This window comes from Microtus oregoni, unplaced genomic scaffold (assembly GCF_018167655.1).
Source record: "Microtus oregoni isolate MIOR12 unplaced genomic scaffold, Mior012 000022F_ref0000154, whole genome shotgun sequence".
Classification (NCBI taxonomy): domain Eukaryota; kingdom Metazoa; phylum Chordata; class Mammalia; order Rodentia; family Cricetidae; genus Microtus; species Microtus oregoni.
Genome location: NW_024543081.1, coordinates 4,293,273 through 4,312,717, shown reverse-complemented (window position 1 = coordinate 4,312,717; position 19,445 = coordinate 4,293,273). Strand labels below are relative to the sequence as shown.

Below are 19,445 nucleotides of genomic sequence, written 5' to 3'. Positions count from 1 at the left end.
GCGGGTTTGTCACTGTGCTCCACCCCGTGCCGAGGAACTCACCGCTAACTGGCCGGTAAACTTAGTCTCAGCGGGTCCTTCAGGGCCCCGCCCCGGAGCGTAACCACGCCCCCTGTCGTAGACCCCGCCCCGTCAGGCCCGCCTCTTTCCCCACCCCGAGCGCCTTCCACTTTGAAACTGGGGCCCGCGTTACGTCATCGGTGTGCGCGCCGCGTCCCAGGACGTACTTCCTGGGTGGGAACGGCAAAATGGCGCCAGAACCGGTGGCGGGTTGATTCTGCTGGCCCTATCCGGAGCCAGTGTACGGTCCCGGGCTTCTTGTCCCTTTCTGGACATGGAGGATGTGGAGGTGCGCTTCGCTCACCTCTTGCAGCCCATCCGAGATCTCACTAAGAACTGGGAGGTGGACGTAGCGGCACAGCTGGGCGAATATCTGGAGGAGGTGAGGGCGGCGGGGGAATGGTACGAGCCTGGGAGTCAGGCGTCGCTGCCACCCCCGCCTCCAGGTCTGTAGCCGTCTGGTGTTTTGTTCTCAGCTTCTCGTGTTCTTTTTCCTCCCCCTACTCCAGCCTGCCTTTCGAAACTTTCTTCAGATAGATTACCCTGGAGCTGTCATTTTCAGGTCTCTACTCGTTAGCGAGCTGTGAAATCGATTTGGTTGGACGATAACCATTTCTTCAACAAATACGTTACTTATATTTTCTTTTCGGGGCGCAATATATTAAGCATCACTTTTCTTTTTTTCGGTGCTTGGGATTTAACCTAGGGCTGTACGAGCTTGGCAAGCGCTCTACTGCTGAACTTAAAAAGAAAATCCCTTTTTTCTTCCTAAGGCAGGCCTTAAATTCGAAATCTTGCTGTCTCAGTCTCCTGATTATTTGCGAGTTCTAATTGACCCTTCTATGTCAGGGCTCTTAATTGTATTTGAGAGATTTGGATCCCGAAGGGAAAGGGATTTCTTACCTTAGACCTCAAGCTCCACCCATGTCTTCTCCCCAGGAGTCAAGTTAAGCTAGCTCTTAACTTGAGCTAGCTTGTCCAGAAGGACCTGCCTCCCAGTGTGTGGCCCTGCCCTCGCTGTAATCTAGCCTATCCGCATTCCATACCTCCTTTTTTAGCACTTTTTTAGATCTCTTCAGGCTCTGGCCGCTCCATTTACGCCTTTTCACACCTCAGCTCAATTCCATCGGATTCCACTACCTGTCTTTGAACGGTGGTGGTCTTCATCTTACACAATCCAGAAGACCCTCAAAATGTCCTGTAATTCAGTTGAGGAGCATTTGTTGGTCTGACAGTTTCCTTTCTGAAACAGTGCTTATTAGGATTTCTATTTCACTGCTTCTTTTTACTCTCCTAAATGTTGAGCTTCTCGGGGTGGAGCCTTCTTTCCCTTAAAAATAGAACATCTTGCTTGTGTGCTTTAAAATACGGGCGTTAACTCTATGTGGTGGGAGACGCCCATACATCTACTCGTAGGCTGTCCCAGTGCTGCCTCCAGATCTGTTTGTTCTCGCCACTCTCTTGCCTTTTTCTGGGATGGTACATGATCTCTTGGGTCTTATTTAAAGTGGAGCTCTTGATTTTTTTTTTTTTTTTTGGTTTTTTTTGAGACAGGGTTTCTCTGTGGTTTTGGAGCCTGTCCTGGAACTAGCTCTTGTAGACCAGGCTGGTCTCGAACTCACAGAGATCCGCCTGCCTCTGCCTCCCAAGTGCTGGGATTAAAGGCGTGCGCCACCACCGCCCGGCTGAGCTTTTGATTTTTGGTTCAAATTCTAGTCCTCTATTTTTGGTGAAGAGTTTTACTGTGCAACTAAAGGTGGAAATTAAGAGATATAAAAAGGCCCACACCACGTTTACCTACGAATTCTGTCCATTATACTGCCAGATTGTCACTTCAGTTCATGTGATCCGCATTATGTCTGGTCTGGACCTATTATACCTAGTTATTTAAAACCTCCTCATCCAAGGTCCCAGATTGGACATCATCCAGTAGCTAGTGTGAGTCTTCAAGTCTTCAAAATTAAAACGAGACAGGGTTAGGAGTGCAGGGAACTGGAGAGAAAGTTCATCAGTTAAGAGCACTGGTTGTTCTTCCAGAGGACCTAGGTTCAAGCTAAGCATCCACGTGACAGCTCACAACTAACTATAACTCCAGGTCCAGGAGATCCAATGCCTTCATGTGGCCTCCACCGGCACCAAACACACTAGTGGTGCACAGATACATGTAGGAAAAATACCCACAGAATTTTTTTAGAAAGTTAAAATCAGGCTAGAAAGATGAATCTCGAAGAAGATTGTGTGCTGCTCTTGCAGAAGACCTGGGCTTGGTTCTCAGAACCCAGATGAAGCTCACAATGGCTTGTAACTCGCTTTGAGGGGTTCCAGGGCCAGCTTCTGTTTCCATGGACACCTGCAAGCACATGGTACACACACATACAAATGCAAGCAGACACACATCTTAGAAAAAAAATATAGCCACGCCACAACACTGCTTAATTTAAAGCTTTCAGATTTTCATTACGATTCATTGCTCAGCAATTTTAGCCATATCCATGGTTCTGTACCTTGTGACTTTTTTAAAAATTTTATTTTAACTTTAAAAATTAAAATTATTATGTCTGTGGGTGCATGCATATCAATGTGCTTATTGAGGCTAGACACTTGTGGGAATCTGTTCTACAACATAGATACTTAGGTCCTTAGGCTTCATGACAAGCACATTTATCCACTGAGCTATCTCACGCTTTTTTGAATGGTTAACTAAGGCCTCTATGCTTGTTCTTGACTGAAGGGTATCTGTGATATCTTGTCCTGCTAGTGACTGTTCTATTTATAACCAAGTCTTTTTCATCCTGTAAGTCTTTTATTGTTGTTAATTTATTTTGGTTCTTTGAGAGGGGATTTCTCCAATTCTGGCGGTCTTGGAATTCATTCTGTAGACCAGGCTGGCCTCAAACTCACAGAGATCCGCCTGCCTCTGCCTCCTGAGAGCTGGGATCAAAGGCGTGCGCCACCACCACCGAGCTAAAATAATTCTCTCTCTCTCTCTCTCTTTTTTTTTTTGAGACAGAGTTTCTCTGTAGCTTTTTGGTTCCTGTCATGGAACTAGCTCTTGTAGACCAGGCTGGCCTCGAACTCACAGAGATCCACCTGCCTCTGCCTCCTGAGTGCTGGGATTAAAGGCGTGCGCCACCACCGCCCGGCAATAATTCTCTCTTATTGTGACATAATGTCACAAGGTATTCTTCAACTTGCTTGTCTGTGGTCTGTCTCTACCCTACAATGTAAGTTCTAAAAGGGCAGAGACTTTATATATGATTTCTTCGGCTTTGTAGAATGTCTTACACATAGTAGATGCAGGATAAATGCTTAATAAGTGAACTTGTGATCTGATGATTAACCTGTACTGCACAGTTGGCTGAAGAGTGCCAAGAACAGTGGTAAGAGGTCATACTGGCTGGGTAGTGGTGGCGCTTGTGAGGCAGAGGCAGGCAGGCAGGTGAATCTGGTTCAAGGCCAGTCTGGTCTTCAGAGCTACGAGCAAATTTCACAGCCAAGCTACATAGAAAAACCCTGTCTCAAAGAACAAAACAAAAACAAACAAATAAACCTGATGGCAAAGCAAACAGTAATTTATGCTTTGAGATAGAATATCTGCTCTCTAGGGAGAAATTCTAAATACCAAGGTAGGAGATACATTATTTGGTATTAGGGGCCTACTTGGCCTAAGCATTGTTTCTTTGTATTTTATATAAAGCAATGTAATCATAACTGATAGTACAAAAACTGATACAGTCACTAGAGAGATTAAGTGATATACTGGATGTCACAGCTGGTAGTGGACAAAGCAGATCTGTTCCTCCCCCGACTCTGTGTGTTGTCACAAATGGGTGATAGATTGGAAAGAAAAGGTTATTATGACCTTTTTGATATATTATGACCACTTTGACTGAGGGACCTGATTTTATTTGAGGTGAAAGGACTTGCCATGTCTGATAAGCTGAAAAAATGTGTAGAGGGAACATGGTGCTTACCTCAATGGAAGGCACGAAAGTGCAGCTCCTAGGGGAAGCCTGGTAGCTGGAGGAGACCGGATTTAGAGACCTGCCTTGGAGGCTCTGCTTAGTGTTTTAGGTCTTTCCCTCCGAGTGACAGAAAGCCCACAAAGCACATACAGGAGAAGACTGGGGGTCAGGTGGAGTCCTGTTAGAGGTGAGGCTGGGCCAGAGCTGTAGTCATTAGAGAGGAACCCGGAAGTGGTAAGGAGCTGATCCTGAATTGAACTGGCAGATGAGTAAAAGAGAGGAGCTGAGGTCCTTTAGTTTCTGGGAATCCAGCATGGACTTGCTCATTTGACTCTAGATTATAAACTAGATAGTTGAGCAAGACAGTTGGATGTATGGGTTTGAGCTGTAGTAAAAGTGTCTGCAAGATCTTGAGTTAATCCCTAAAACCTTGAACATTTCTGTGGGGTATCTTGGGGTTTTTTGTTTTTTTATGCTTCTCAGTAGGTGCCTGTAAATGGAACCTCAGGGAGAAAACTGCTCTGGGGATAGATTTGGCAATTGTTGATGTGTGTGGCTGGTCACTTGAACAGGGATGGACAGATGGCACTTGGCAGAAGGTGTTCAGTAGGAAAAAAGAGCCCAAACACTGGTTAAGAGCCAAGGTTTACAGAGACCAAGGAGGGCTGCAGAGGGAGAACTCCTTACAGCACCAATCAGGATAGAGAGTGCTGTATCCTGGCCAGCGGGATATGAATGGGGGTCCTTGATAAACCTGGAGGGGAGGAATGGAAGGGCAAGAGACACGAGAACTGACAGCAAGACAGGATTTCTGATCAAGCTGTGCTTTATAAATTCTCAGAAGCTGTTATATAACAAAATGGGCAACGGGGAGGGTGTCAGGTCTGCTGGAATTCAGATCTGGAGACTTCCCTAGCTGAGAAGGAAATACTGAGGGTCTGTGATTGTTGACTAACAAAGGAAATGCTAATTGTTTCTGAAGCCTGGGGCCTGCAGGTCTCACTAGGAGAAGATACCAGGTTGATTTCCTAGGCCCTGCAGAGGGGATAGAGGTAAATATTTTACTTAACTTGTTAGCTTAAGATGGCTGTAAACAAAAATACAGATCTCAAAATACAGGTCTTTGCTCCCTGCAGTGCTGTACTCTTCTCCTTTTCCTTATCTCAGGGTAAAGGGTCTTTCTGCTTCAGTCTGTCCTGGTTGGTTTTAATGTAGGTGGATACAATGTGAAGTGCTGATGAGGGCTGGTATGCAACTTTAGCCATCATGGTCAGTGTCCTTTGGGGACCTCTCTTCCAAAACACTTGATCTCACAGTATCCGAGAACTAGGGGGAGTTGCAAAGATCTAACCTCCCTCTAGAAATACCCAAAGGCAACTGGCAAACTCTAGTAGACTTAGAGCTGTCTATGTTTGTGGATGGTGGCTTGAGCTGTTCCAGAAGAAGTGAACATAGGCTTCTCTTGCATGGGCATCTTACTCTTTGAAACTGACCAACTGTTTAGCCTAGGTGGACCTTGAATCCCGCCTCAGTGTCCCTACTGCTGGGATCATAGGCATGCCCACCAATCTAGCTTACTAATGTTCTCTTTTGCAGCTGGACCAGATCTGCATTTCTTTTGATGAAGGCAAAACCACTATGAACTTCATTGAGGCAGCACTGTTAATCCAGGGCTCAGCTTGTGTCTACAGTAAAAAGGTGGGTTCCACAGACTGCCAGCCTTTGTGCTTTAGTGTTGAGCGGGAGTAGCCTGATTATTTCCTTCTGGGACAGCAGCAGTGTGCATCTGTCTGTAGCCTGCTTTCATTGTGGGTCACACTTAGGATCCCTTCACGACTTCCAATACCAAAGAAAAACTGGAGTTTATTGTTTGCTTTTGTTTATGGTTTTTTTTTTTTTCCGAGATAGGGTTTCTCTGTAGCTTTGGAGCCTGTCCTAGAACTAGCTCTTGTAGACCAGGCTGACCTCAAACTCCTGGAGATCCACCTGTCTTTGCCTCCTGAGTGCTGGGATTAAAGTTGTGTGCCACCACCGCCCCGGCATATTGTTTGCTTTTTTTTTTTTTTTTTTAAAGACATATGCATCCCAGGCTGATCTCTAATGCTGTGTCTACCTGAGGAAGATGACCTTGAACTTCTGTTCCATTTGCTTCTATCACCTGGAGTGGTAGTAGGACAGGTGTCAATCACCATATCTAATTTTTATGGTCCTGTGGTCAGGGGTCAAAGCTAGGGATTCATGCATGCTAGGTGAGTGCGCCACCAACTGAACTATATTCCCAACCTGCTTGTTTTGGAGGCAGAATTTTATTAGCTAAGACTGACCTTGAGCTTGCTCTGTAGCTGAGGCTTGCCTTGAACCCCTGATATGTCTGCCTTTGCATCTCGAGCTGTTTGAATAATAGACATGTTCTCCAATATCCAGGTAACCTGGAGTTTAAAATGCCACTACCAGGAGATGGTTCAGTTGGCAAAAGTTTGCTGTATAAGCATGAGGGCTTGAGTTTGGATCCTCAGCACCCACATAAAAAGGCAGGTGTAACCCTAGCACTTGTCGGCCCTAGATCTCACTAGCCAGTCAGCCTAGCTAATCACTGGTCTTCTCAGGTCCAGCCTAAAAATAAGGTAGAGAGCAGTCAGAGAAAATATCTGAGGTTAACCTATAGCTTCCATAATCATTTATACAATATACACGCACATCTGCAACCCCCCACATAAACACAAATATATAACACATATCAAAATGGTATGGCTAAGCTAGAAGTATAGTTCAATTGTATAGCACTTGTCTAGTATCCATGAGGCCCTGGTTGTGATCCCTAACATCACAGTCAATAAATAAAATGACCAGGAAGAGAGGGTCAGGTGTGCTGTGAGCTCTGTTGTCCCTCAGGTACATAATTACCTGTAGCTCAGTGTGTATAAGCTCTACCTTCTCTGCTTCCACATGTGGCTACTGTGCAGTTGTGTACATCATCTAGGAGAACTGCTGGTCTCGCTATGATGGGGCCTCTGGTTTTGTGTAGGAGACCAATAAGCAAATGAAATAGGCAGGCCCATCATGGCTTACATTTTGACAGCGCCATCAGAGACTGCACCCTCCTGTGGACTGAGCAGTGTAGCTAGGAGAAGGAGCTGCAGCTGGCCTGGGGGCACTAGGCAAATGAACAGTGGGTACCATGTGTGAGGGTTCTGGGTCTACAGAGCATGTGCCAAGGGCCGTCTGAAGCATTTTGGGCACCCATCGAGCCATGGCCATGCCCTGTGTCAAGGAGGCTGTGCTTGAGAGTGTGTGGAGTATGGGACAGAGAAGTAGAAACTCAATTGTCAAAAGTAATTCTGACGAGACTGATCTGACTTGAGAATTATTATTGTTATTATTTTTGCTGTTGTATATGTGTTCTGTGCATATGTATGCCCAGGAATGTGGAACCCTGAGGTTAATGTCTGTCTCTTTACTTGATCCCTCTCCTCTTATTTTTTGAGATAGGGTCTTTCACTTAACCACTGGTTTGTTTGGCCAACTGGCCAGTGACCTCCAGGGCTCCTTCTCTCTCTGCTCCCCAGTCTTCTCCAAGGCTGGGGTCACAAGAGTACACTGCTATGTTTGGATTTTTAACATGGATTCTGGGGATCCAAACTCAGCTTCATGTGTTTGTACGTCAGGTACTTAAATGTGTGGGTGTGTGCCTGTTAGTGTAGTTTCTCTCAGAGACCCGAGGCATCTGATTCCTCTGGAGGTGGAGTTACAAGTCGTTGTGAGTAGCTAATGTGGGTGTGGGAACCTAACTCAGGTCCTCTGGAAGAACAGCAAGGACTCCTAACTGCTGCGCCATCTCTTCCGGCCCCAGGGAACTATTTTTGTGTTCATATTTCTGTGTGTGTGTGTGTGTGTGTGTGTGTGTATGCATGCGGTATGTGTAATGTGTATGTGGGTGGACATGTGTGGTCACCTAAATATGCAGGTCAGAAGTTGATAGAGGAATTGTTTGCCTTTTTTATTAAGATTTATTAATTTTTGTCAGTGTTGTGGCACATGCCTTTAATCTCAGCACTCTTTGAGGCAGAGAGTTCCTCCTGAGTTCAAGGCCAGTCTGGTTTACAGAGTAAGTTCCAGGAAAGCCAAGGTTACATAGAAACCCTGTCTCAAAACAAAACAATATTATTAATTTTACTTTATGCTATGAGTGCCTTACCTGCTTATTTTTATGTTCACCATGTGTGCTTGGTGACCTCAGAGGTAAGATCATTGGATCCCCTGGAACTACAGTTATAGTTGTGAACTGCCATCTGGATGCTAGGAACAGAACTTGGGTCTTCTGTAAGAGCAACAAATGCTTTTGATTGCTGAGCCATCTGTTTTTCCAGCTCTCCACCTTATTCTTCGACAAAACCTCTAACTGAACCTGGAGCTTACTGTTGTAGGAGGCTGTTCGTTCGTTCCCTGCTGCCCAGACTCAAAATGATCACTCAGAAACTATATTATTTAGAACACTGCTTGACCTATTAGCTCTAGCTTCTTATTGGCTACCTCTTACATTATTAATTTAACCCATTTTTTTTAATTTAACCCATTTTTATTAATCTATGTATCACCATGAGGCTGTGGCTTACTGGGTAAAGTTCTAGTGTCTGTCTCTAGTGGGGCTACATGGCTTTCCCCTGACTCTGCCTTCTTTCTCCCAGCATTCTGTATACTTTTCCCTGCCTACCTCTGTTCTGCCCTGCTACATGCTCAAGCCAGCTTTCTTTATTCATTAATGGTAATCATAGCATACAGAGGGGAACCTCACATAAGCTTACTTTACAGTTGGACTGGCTAGCCAGCAAGTGCCCAGAATTTGCTGTCCCATCCCAGGGCTGGAGTTTCAAATGCATGTCACCTACTCTACTTATGTGGATGCTCGGAATCTGAACATAGTAAGCATTTTACTCACTGAGCAGTTTACTTAGTCCGTTTGTTTGTTTTCAGACAATAGCTTGGTGTGTAGCCCAGACTGGCCTTGAATCTAAGATTTATAATTTTTAGTTAATCTCAGCCTTTCAGTGCTGGAGCAGGCTTGTCATTTTTTTTTTTTTTTTAAGAGATTGGGTCTTATACCAGAACTTACTCTATACTTTAGACTGGCATCAAACTCATGATAATGTTCCTCGTTCAGCCTCCTATGTACTGAGGTTACGTGCATATGCCACTACCCTGGGTAATGAGAATTACTTGATAGTACGTGCCTAATAAGAGGTTCCTCCCCCTGCAAGGGGTATTTCCAAGCACCATTTGAGATAGTCCTCTCCTTTCCGTGTCCTTATTGCTTGTCTCTGCTTGCCAGGTGGAGTACCTCTACTCGCTGGTCTACCAGGCTCTTGATTTTATTTCTGGCAAGAGGTGAGTATTAGAAGTGAGCCAGGAGAAAGAGGCCTTCATCTTCTTAGCTGAGCCCTGTTTGCAGCTTGGGAGGCTCCTGAAGTCTCCCAGGATGCTCTTGGTATGTTTTACTTTATCAGGCAAGCCAAGCAGCTCTCCTTAGCACAGGAAGATGGGAACAACAGGGCTGTCAACTCAGGAACTCCCCATGAAACAGAGGATGAGGTGAGTTGGGGCATGCGGACTCTGCCCGAGGTGCTCGCTTGGCCCTGCTTCTGTGACTACTTGCTTTCTCCTGCAGTTGCTGTCACTGGATGACTTCCCTGACTCCCGGGCTAATGTGGATCTGAAAAATGACCAGACATCCAGTGTGAGTGTCCTGGCCTTTGTGAGGTGGGGATAGCAGTCTTTCAGTGTTGCTCCTTGTAGAATCAGAACTCTCCTTCCTCCACCCACAGGAGCTGCTTATCATACCCCTTGTGCCCATGGCTCTGGTGGCCCCTGATGAAATGGAGAAGAACAGCAGCCCCTTGTATAGGTAGAACACTGCTAGCAGGAGAAAGAAGGGCAGGAAGCCTGCCCGAGAAAGGTCTCTGTAGCAAGCTTGTTTTTCTGCCAACACAGCTGTCAGGGTGAGATCTTGGCCAGCCGGAAGGATTTCAGGATGAACACATGTACCCCCGACCCCAGAGGTTCCTTTATGTTGGATCCAGTGGGAATGTGTCCTGTGGAGCCTGCAGATCTGTCCCCCATGCCAGGGAGCCAGAAAGGTAAGGGTTTGGATGTTGAGGCTTAGTGGGAAGTAGCTCTTTTGAGGGACTACTGCTGGCTACCTTAAGCCTGCCACCTCTAGTCTTAGCGGCTGCCTCACACCACATCATACCTTTCCCACTGTAGGTTGTTTGGCTAGAGCTTCTCTCCCTCATCTTTTTTTGTACCTTGATTTCCAGTCAACAAGTTCCTAGCTCAGCTTAGGGTGGGGTCTGGTATCTATGTCCTCCTTAGTCTCAGACTTGGGGCCTGCTGGGTTCTACTTTCTGCTGGCATTCTAGAGAGGCTTCTTTGACACCTTCTGGGGACGAGCTGACCAAGTCTAATCTGTCTCCAAGATGCTGAGGATGCTGAGGGGCAGCTGATGGAAGTCTCTGGGAATGGGAATCATGTTTCCGTACTCAACATCTCCCAAGAGCCAGGTGAGAAGAGAGCACCAGGGAGGGTGATCTTGGTAGAACTCTGACCTTGGGTGCTCTCAGTCTCCTTAGCCTCTTGTTTGCCTCCTGTTCACTGGCTTTTGGGGAACAGGCCTAATGATAGCAGATAAAGTCTTATGTTGACTCTCTGTACTGTGGTGTAATCAGTGAGATTTGCTTTCCTAGGTCTTCTCTGGGTAAATGTAAATGGTAACAAAGACTATCTGGGTTGGGACTGTAGCTTGGTTGGAGCACTTGCATATACAAAGCCCAGGGTTCAGCACACAGCATAGATAGATAGATAGATAGATAGATAGATAGATAGATAGATAGATAGATGGATGATAGATAATCAAATACATAAATGTTTGCCAAGAGATAAGGTAAACCAACCAAAGCATGCCAGTATGAGGAAGAGAATATAAAGCCTTGTTTAGTTTTTCAAATGCTAAAGTGTGAAGCTGAGAAGAGAGGCTGGCCTGTCCTGCTCTTCTAAGAGCTGGCCATGAGCCGCATACATGGGAGCTTTACCTGCTGCCTGACCTCCAGCCTCTTTAGGCTAACTAGTTTCTTGGTTCCTACCCAAACACTTTTCTAGAAGGCCCAATGCTCAGCGGTGGTGATGAGGATGCAGAGGATGCAGAGGATGCAGCAGAGCCTCAGGAGGTTGCTCTAGAGCCTGCAGAGCCCAGGACCTCACAGCAGGTGGGACAACAGTGACTCCCAGAGCTCAAGCTGTCAACAGAGCGAGCTCTGGTTCTGGGATAGAATCAACGTTACATGGGGACAACGGTGCGGTGGTCTTGGCTCCTGTCTGTCACACTGATATTGTCCCATCACTCTAATTTGGTGTTTCCTCTCAGAGAGAGTGTCTGCTCAGTAGCCTGGCATCCTTCAGCCAGACTGTTTAATGGCAGCTTCCATTAGCTTTCCCTCTTTAAGCAGAACTGCAGTTGCTCCCTGAGAATGGACTGGCATCCCTGAGCCCTGTGGAGCTCATTGTATCTGCACTGTCAGCTGATTAGTCTGGAGGACTTTGCTACCTCTTTCAGCCCCCACAGGAGTAGTCTATCCAGAGAAATCAAGAAATCCTTATTTATTGAACACAAACAAGCCACACAAAACAAAAGCCTTGAGGCTGGGGATGTAGTAGAATGGTGAAATTCTTGACTAGCCTATGGGAAGCCTCGAGTTTAATCCCCAGCATTGTAATATAGTACATTAAAAAAATTAGGGGGCTGTAGAGATGGCTTAGACGTTAAGACTGTACTTTTTTTTTTATATTTATTTATTATGTATACAATATTCTGTCTGTGTATATGCCTGCGGGCCAGAAGAGGGCACCAGACCTCACCACAGATGGTTGTGAGCCACCATGTGGTTGCTGGGAATTGAACTCAGGACCTTTGGAAGAGCAGGCAATGCTCTTAACCACTGAGCCATCTCTCCAGCCCCCTGTGTACTGTTTTTCAGAGGATCCAAGTTCGGTTCCCAGCCTCCACATCAGGCAGCTGCTAACCATCTGTAGCTCCAGCTCCACTGGGGATCTAGTGCTTCTGCCTCCACAGACAGGCATCTGCACTCCTATGTGAATTGACTGTCTCCCCACACATAAACAATTTCAATTTTTAAACTTTTCTCTTTTTTTGAGAAAATGTTGACTGTTCTGGAACTTAGTCTGTAGACCAGAGTGGCCTTGAACGCACAGACCGCCTGCCTCTGCCTCCTGAGTGGTGGAATTAAAGGTGTGCGCCACCACTGCATGGCTTTTCTTTCTTTCCCTTCCTTCCTTCCTTCCTTCCTTCCTCTCTCTTTCTCTCTCTCTCTCTCTCCTCCCTCCTTCCCTCCCTCCCTCCTTCCTTCTTTCTTTTCCTTCCTCCCTCCCTCCCTTTTCTTCCTTTTTTTTCTTCTTCCCTCCCTCCTTCCCCTCTTCCCTCCCCTTTTTTCCTTCTTTTCTTTTCTCTTTTCTTTCTTAATAAAATCAGCCAGGCAGGGTCATTGATGCTTAGTGTAAGCATGAGGACCTGAGGAACAGAGTTTAGATCCCTGTAGCCAATATAAATGTTGGGTAGGTGTGGTGGCCTGCCTGGAATTCAGGCCTGGAAGTAGAGACAGGATACCCAGAGCAAGCTGGCTAGCAAGATAGCTCGGGTGAACTTTGGATTTGTTTCAGAGACTCTGTCTCAATGAATAAAGGTGGAAGAGAATTGAAGATGCTTCTTAACATCCAGCTTCAGCTCCTACATGCACTCACACACATGTGCACTCACACAAGCAAAACAAAAGTTATAAACACAAAAAATGGGGAAATTACTCCTGCCCAAACCACCTGATGTATTTAGAAGGAAATATTAACAATTATGAAATTTGGATGGATGTTATAGTCTATAACATATAGCTTTGGTTTTGTTTGGTTATTGGAGACAGGGTCTCATTTTATAGCCCAAGCTAATCTTGACTTTGTGATCCTCCTGCCTCAGCCTCCCAAGTGTTGGGCCAAATATGAGCCAGCATGTAGTTTGTCTTGTTCTTTCCTTGTTTATTTACTTATTTATATTTCTGATGCTAGGATTGTCCCCAGTAATTTTACATGCTAGGTAAGCACTCTACTAGGGAGTCACACGCTCCCAGAAATATTGTGAGTTTTAATAGCAATCCAAATCCCCACTCCCTTCCCTCCTCCCATTCCTTCCACAGCCCCTCTAATCCTAAGAGAGGGTAAGGCACTTTGCTATGTGGAAAGTCCAAGGCCCTCCCTACTACATCTAGGCTGAGCAAGGTATCCTTCCAAAGAGAATAGGATCCCAAAAAGCCAGTATATGCAGTAGAGATAAATCCCAGTGCCACTGCCAGTGGCCCCTCAATCTGCCCCAGCCATATAACTGTCAATCACATTCAGAGGGACTGGTTTGGTCCCGTGCTTGTTCCTTCCCAGTCCAGCTGGAGTTGGTGAGCTCCCATTAACTCAGGTAAACTGTTTCAGTGGATGCACCCTATTGTGGTTTTAAAGGAAAAATTTCCCTGATGACTGGTTCTCTTCAGGATTGTTTGTGTTTGTGTGTATGTGGAGGCTAGAGGTCCACCTGGGGTTTCATTCCTCAAGAGCTGTGACAGGTTCTTCCATTGCTTGTCTAAAGTATTCCCCACTTCCAGAAGTTTAAGTGCCAAGTACCACAGTTCCTTGTACTAGGTTATAGTTAGTCCCTCCATCTGCATGCGGGGCCATATATTTTCCCCTTTTTATTATTAAAGGTCAGACCCGAGAGGTATTTTCTATCACTTTATCATGTTCTCTTCCTCACACTTTATTCCCATCGGTTGCAAGTTTTAGATCCCAGGAAGGGCTTTTGAACATGAATCTAATTTGTACCTTAGTTTCCTTTCAGCCTCCAAGCCCTAAGAAATGGCAAGGCAGCACCCCTATCTCGTTCTCTCATTTATCTGATTTACTTGCCAGATTAGTGAGAGGCTAGCATGAAAGATGCTAACTGCATCTCCCTTTATTGCATTTTCTCCTTTTTACAAAAAGTTCTTGGTTGGCTGCCGTCTCAGGCTCCGGGGCACTTCTCACTACACAGCAATTGTGAAACAACCTCCTCCACTTCTTGCCAATGATCTCTACCCTGGTGCACTGTCAGAGACTGCAGAATTTCTTCTAAACCCTTTAGCTGTCTTCAGAGCATCTCCATATTCATGTGGTGGACCCCACTCACCAGGCATGCTACCTATACCTTGTGGCTAAACTGTCATCTTGGAATTCCCTTCACAGACACTCTGGGCCTGATGGCTTAGCCTTAGTTGCATGTCTCATTACCTGTAGTAAGAATCACGCCATTGCTGCCATAACAAGACGACACTGTCACACAGTGCAATGGAAGGCATAGCTGTATTTGGACATCTCCCCATTCATAGAGGCTTCTCAGCTTCAGTTACCTGACTTGCTATGCTGTATGTCCAGGACCATACACTTCTCTCCATTTCGTCTTTTGTTCTGTTGTGTCCCTCTTTGGTGGCAGTTATGTTGTGTGGCGTTCTTTTTTCAGGGAGGTGTGAACAAATGTCTATTCACCTTAGATAGAGAACTGAAGACAGATCAAAGTCCAACTTGGTGAACCAATGAGCGTTTTTTGGGGATGGGGGGTGGGGGATTACTTGGAGGAATATGGGTGAGGTGTTACCTGTAGGAGCAGAAATGACTCAGAGACGCCTGCATCGTCAAAGACCCACCCAAGCATTTGTGAAAGCTCACAGAGCTGGAAACCTGGAGCATGCTGCACAACTCGTAGGCGAGTGTCTTCATGGGGGCTTGGTTGGTCTCAGCCTCTTCTATGCAGCTCAGCTTATCCGAGTCTTCACTGAAGCTTGGCTGGTATCTACTTCTAAGCCTTCTATGTAGTTGGGCTGTTGGGAGAATCTTCTCAGCAGTCTTTACTGTTTACGTATTCTTGGGGAACTAGGGACCTAGTGAATCTAGTCAGTTTTAGGAATTTCCTGAAACTGTTGAGTTTACTTGATATGTTAATGACCATCCTGTAGAATGGAGTGTTTCACCTCATCGTAGAACAGCAGTTCTTAACCTGTAGGTTGCGACCCTTTGGGGGGGGGTGTCCCATATCAAATATCATGTTTGCATTATGATTCATAACTGCAGCAGAATTACAGTTATGAAGTAGCAATGAAATTGTATGGTTGGGGTCACCACAACATGAGGAACTGTGTTAAAGGGTTGCAGCATTAGGAAGGCTGAGAGTGCTGTCTTAGAACATCCTGCTGTTCATTGCCCTGCTCACATCCTGTGTCATAGTTTTACTCTAGGAGGAAACTGTTCACCACCACAGTGAGCACCACCACACCTGGCTGACTTTATGTAAATGCTGGGGACTAAACTTAGGTCCTCAGGCTTGCAGGGCAAGTACTTGCTCAACTTTTACTGGCCCCTCTTTACGGTTTTTACTTTTGGTCCCTAAGAGGGCCCTTGAACCATGTTTTTGCTGTGACACTAAGCAGAATTTCTGGGCTCTTGAGAGCTTTTGGTGGACAAGAGCCAAGAGAGGAGAGCCTGTGAGCGATTTCTTTGCAGACTGCCACCTTGCCCAGGAGATACATGCTGCGGGAGCGACAAGGGAAGCCGGAGCCTGCCTCCCGGCTACAGGTGAGAAATGCCAGGTCCCTGGCAGGGCAGGTATATTCAAAGGTATGTCTTTGCCCTGTTGCCCTTCAGACTCTCAGCACTTCTTCCAGAAACTTAGGTCCTCTCCCATGTAACTTTGGGCCTCTCTAATCCTGGGTTGTCACCACTCTGTGAGCTCTGGTGGGGAGGGCTCCTGCTCTTCCCTCAACTTCTGCTTGTTTGTACTCAGGAGACCCCAGATCCCTGGCAGAGCCTGGACCCTTTTGACTCCTTGGACTCTAAGGTCTTCCAGAAAGGTCAGTAGAATTGGTGGCCTCATTTATGTTCCCCTGCCTAGGGCTACTGAGTTATAAGATAGTGGATTGGAGGGGGCTTTGTATCCCCTTTCCTTGGCTACTCCTGAGGCAGTCTCTGTCTCCAGGTAAGCCCTTTTCTGTGCCGCCTGGTATGGAGGAGCCTCCAGGACATAAGCGCAAGAGGAAACGTGCCACCAAGCTGCAGGACTTCCACCAGTGGTACCTGGCTGCCTGTGAGTGAGTGTGGGTTAAGGCGGCACATCCCTTCACCTGGGTACTGTGATTTTGGCCTGGTTCTTGCTAACTGCTCTCTCACAGATGCTGACCATGCTGACAGCAGGAGGCCTCGGCGAAAGGGCCCAACCTTTGCTGGTGAGGCTGGAGTCCTACCTATTCGGGGAAGGTAGTCTTTGCCTTCCCCAGTTCCTCTGCCATCCTCCCTGCCAGGGTTACTTGACGTCCTGGGTGGACAAGGGTGAGCTTGGTCTGGATGGGGAAGCCCCTCATAAGGCCTTTGTCTGCAGACATGGAAGTGCTGTACTGGCAACACGTAAGAGAACAGCTAGAGAGCCTTCAGAAGCTGCAGAGGCAGAAGGCAAGTGCCCATAGTACTCAAGTCTGAGACCCACAGGGCCTGGAAGATGAGTCTTCTCACAGATATTCTCTGGACAGATGACCGAGAGATGGCTGCCTGGGGCCAAGGAGGATCTGTGGCCTGTAGAGGAGGAACGCTTGGAAGAATCCCTAGAAGACCTTGGGGAAGCCGGTAGGTGCCATTTGATGTGGGGTGGGATGGGAGGAGTCTGTGCTCTCAGCACCTGCTGCTGTCTGAGCAGCTGCCTCTGGTCACTTCTCCCATGTCTCAGCAGATGACTTTCTAGAGCCTGAGGAGTATGCAGAGCAGGAGGAGGTGATGCCTGGGGAAGCTGCTGACCTAGGTAGGTAATGGGAGCACCTGCGATGTGCTGAGGGAGCAAGAGCTGCCTGAGATGAGGGTGTGCAGCCCCATAGCTGCAGCAGCTCATGGTTGGGTCTTTCTAGATGCAGAGGCTATGCCAGAGTCCCTGAGATATGAAGAACTGGTCCGAAGAAATGTGGTAGGCCTGGGTCACGGGTGGAGCAGTGGGGCTCCTGGGCCCTTACGTGCAGGAAGAACACACTGGTCCTTCCATAGGAACTCTTCATCGCCACCTCCCAGAAGTTTGTCCAGGAGACAGAGCTTAGCCAGCGCATCAGGGACTGGGAAGATACTATCCAGCCCCTGCTCCAGGAGCAGGTTAGGATGCTGTTGGGAACTCCAGTCTTCTGCCACCAGCTTGGGGTTATCCGAGCTGTCTCTCCACTTGAAGCTAACATGGCCTTTCCCTGTGCAGGAGCAGCACGTGCCCTTTGATATCCACACCTATGGGGACCAGTTGGTTTCACGGTTCCCCCGGCTCAATGAGTGGTGTCCCTTTGCGGAGCTTGTAGCTGGGCAGCCTGCTTTTGAGGTGTGCCGCTCCATGCTGGCCTCCTTACAGCTGGTGAGTATCCTGGGACACATGGGATGGGGAAACCCCCTTGGACTCTGCTGATGCCTCGTCTCCACAGGCTAATGACTATACGGTGGAGATCACCCAGCAGCCAGGCCTGGAGGCAGCTGTGGATACCATGTCTCTGAGACTGCTCACACACCAGCGAGCCCATACACGCTTCCAGACCTATGCTGCCCCCTCCATGGTCCAGCCTTGAGTGGAGAGCACTGAGGCGCAGGGGTGGAAGGTAGTGTATACCTGGAAATCTTTTGCCCCTAATGTACTATGGGGCCATTTATTCCAGTGCTGCCTCCAGGCTGGCCTAGCCTATTAAGTGATACTGCTACCCCCTCCCTGTTCACTCAACAAGCCATTTAAATGGACTGCGGATAGAGAGCACCCACACACTGACTAAGTACATTCATTTATTTACCGACAGGGCCTAGGTAGGATGTTCAGGGCAGGATGCTTTGGAAGGCAGCTATGTGCTGACGTACACTGTCTACAATCTGCTCTGCTGACCGGCTTCGACCATAGTAGTCCGTGAAAAGACCGTCTGGGTTGAGCAAGTAAATAGCAATGGAGTGGTCCACAATATAGTCCTGGTCCTCATCCTTGGGGCCAGCACTGTAGTATACACGGTAGTTGCGACTAGCTTGGGCCACTTGTTCTTTCGAACCAGTCAGACCCAGCAGTCTTGGGTGGAAGTCCTTCACATACCGGGCCATGGCTGCCACATCATCCCGTTCTGGGTCCACAGTGATGAAGACAGGCTGCACCAGGGGCAGGTCAGGCTCTGCCTCCAGCTTCTGGACCACCTGGACCAGTTTTTCCAGCTCATCAGGGCAGATATCAGGGCAGTGAGTGAAGCCAAAGTACATCAGTACCCACTGGCCTCGAAAGTCGGCTTTACATCGCGGCTGGCCTTTGTGGTCCAGTAGGCTGAAGTCACCCTGGCCCACAGCAGCCTGGCGCAGGGCCTCTGTCCGTTGCTGTTGGTGCCTCTGTTCCTTCTCAGCTCTTGCTGCCAGCCAGGCCCAGCCCAGCCCAGCTCCAAACACAGCAGTGATCAGCAGCCTGGTTCTTAGCCCAGGGCCTTTGGGCTGGCCCTGCCCTGACCAGTGTCGGGACTTTACATACAGAGTTTCGCCTCCTGGGATCCGGAGAAGGACTCGAGGTTTGAACTGAGAGAGCCTGGACCAGGCTTTGGGCCCTAGAGCCTGTAGCACCATGGACCTGAAGCTCCTGAAAAAGAACAGAGATGCCAGCAGTTGGAAAAGAACAGACAAGGTGCCTGGGCCCCCACTGCTGGAGAAACTTGTCACCCCATATCCACGCAGGTTAGCTGCCTGTCGGGGCTCATCTGAACTGCTTGAGCTTAGGCAACGCCAATTGTCCATAGCTGGTTCGCTCCTAGTTCTTTAACTAGGGAGCCTCAGCCTCATTACCGCAATCTGTCCATAATCTGCCCCTCAACCACCAGGCTTCCTTCATTACTGCAATCTGTCCATAAAATGCCCCGCAACCACCAGACTTCCTTCTGGATGCCTAGAAGCATTCAGAACATGCTTTGCCTGGGCACCAGAACACGCGTCTATTTACAATAAATTTTTTTTAAAGGAAGGATGTCCCTGATACTCTGGTTTACTACCTTAAAGGGGTAATCCTTCCTAGCCTCAGGTGATCTGGGGCTCAGGAGAAATCCAGTACCACTAGTGTCACACAGAATAGCCCATTCGTGCTCAGGGCCAGGTCTCTGGCATCACCCGGAGAAGATGGGATTGACAAATATTCACAACATACCCCCTTTCTGGGCGGCACCACTCGGACCTCACACCAGGTCTCTACCTCACCCTCAAAGGACAGGACGAGGCAGTGGCAGCACCCTCAGACAAACCACAGAGGTCATTTGTTTCACCTTGTCCCAT

The 19,445-nt window shown here is 47.6% G+C and overlaps 2 protein-coding genes across 6 annotated transcripts; one reads left to right on the top strand and one right to left on the bottom strand.

The window, feature by feature from the left end:
• Positions 1–237: 237 nt before the first annotated feature.
• Positions 238–19,140, top strand: Ncaph2 (non-SMC condensin II complex subunit H2). Of its 5 annotated transcripts, none has more exons than XM_041671842.1 (21): positions 238–442; positions 5,622–5,723; positions 9,352–9,407; positions 9,527–9,611; positions 9,688–9,756; positions 9,845–9,924; positions 10,011–10,156; positions 10,496–10,579; positions 11,175–11,281; positions 15,657–15,728; positions 15,937–16,003; positions 16,129–16,236; positions 16,322–16,375; positions 16,528–16,598; positions 16,676–16,769; positions 16,873–16,941; positions 17,045–17,100; positions 17,178–17,279; positions 17,377–17,526; positions 17,594–17,764; positions 18,660–19,140. In XM_041671842.1, exons 1-20 carry the CDS (start codon positions 335–337, stop codon positions 17,732–17,734), a joined length of 1,821 nt encoding a protein of 606 aa, XP_041527776.1. In that variant the 5' UTR covers positions 238–334; the 3' UTR covers positions 17,735–17,764; positions 18,660–19,140. The 5 variants fall into 5 exon arrangements, with proteins under 5 accessions (XP_041527776.1, XP_041527774.1, XP_041527775.1 ...); XM_041671840.1 differs by having other exon boundaries at positions 16,870–16,941; XM_041671841.1 differs by having other exon boundaries at positions 16,870–16,941; positions 17,957–19,140.
• Positions 17,930–19,055, bottom strand: LOC121461085 (protein SCO2 homolog, mitochondrial). The gene has a single exon (XM_041671849.1). It carries the CDS (start codon positions 18,915–18,917, stop codon positions 17,973–17,975), a length of 945 nt encoding a protein of 314 aa, XP_041527783.1. The 5' UTR covers positions 18,918–19,055; the 3' UTR covers positions 17,930–17,972.
• Positions 19,141–19,445: the final 305 nt, after the last annotated feature.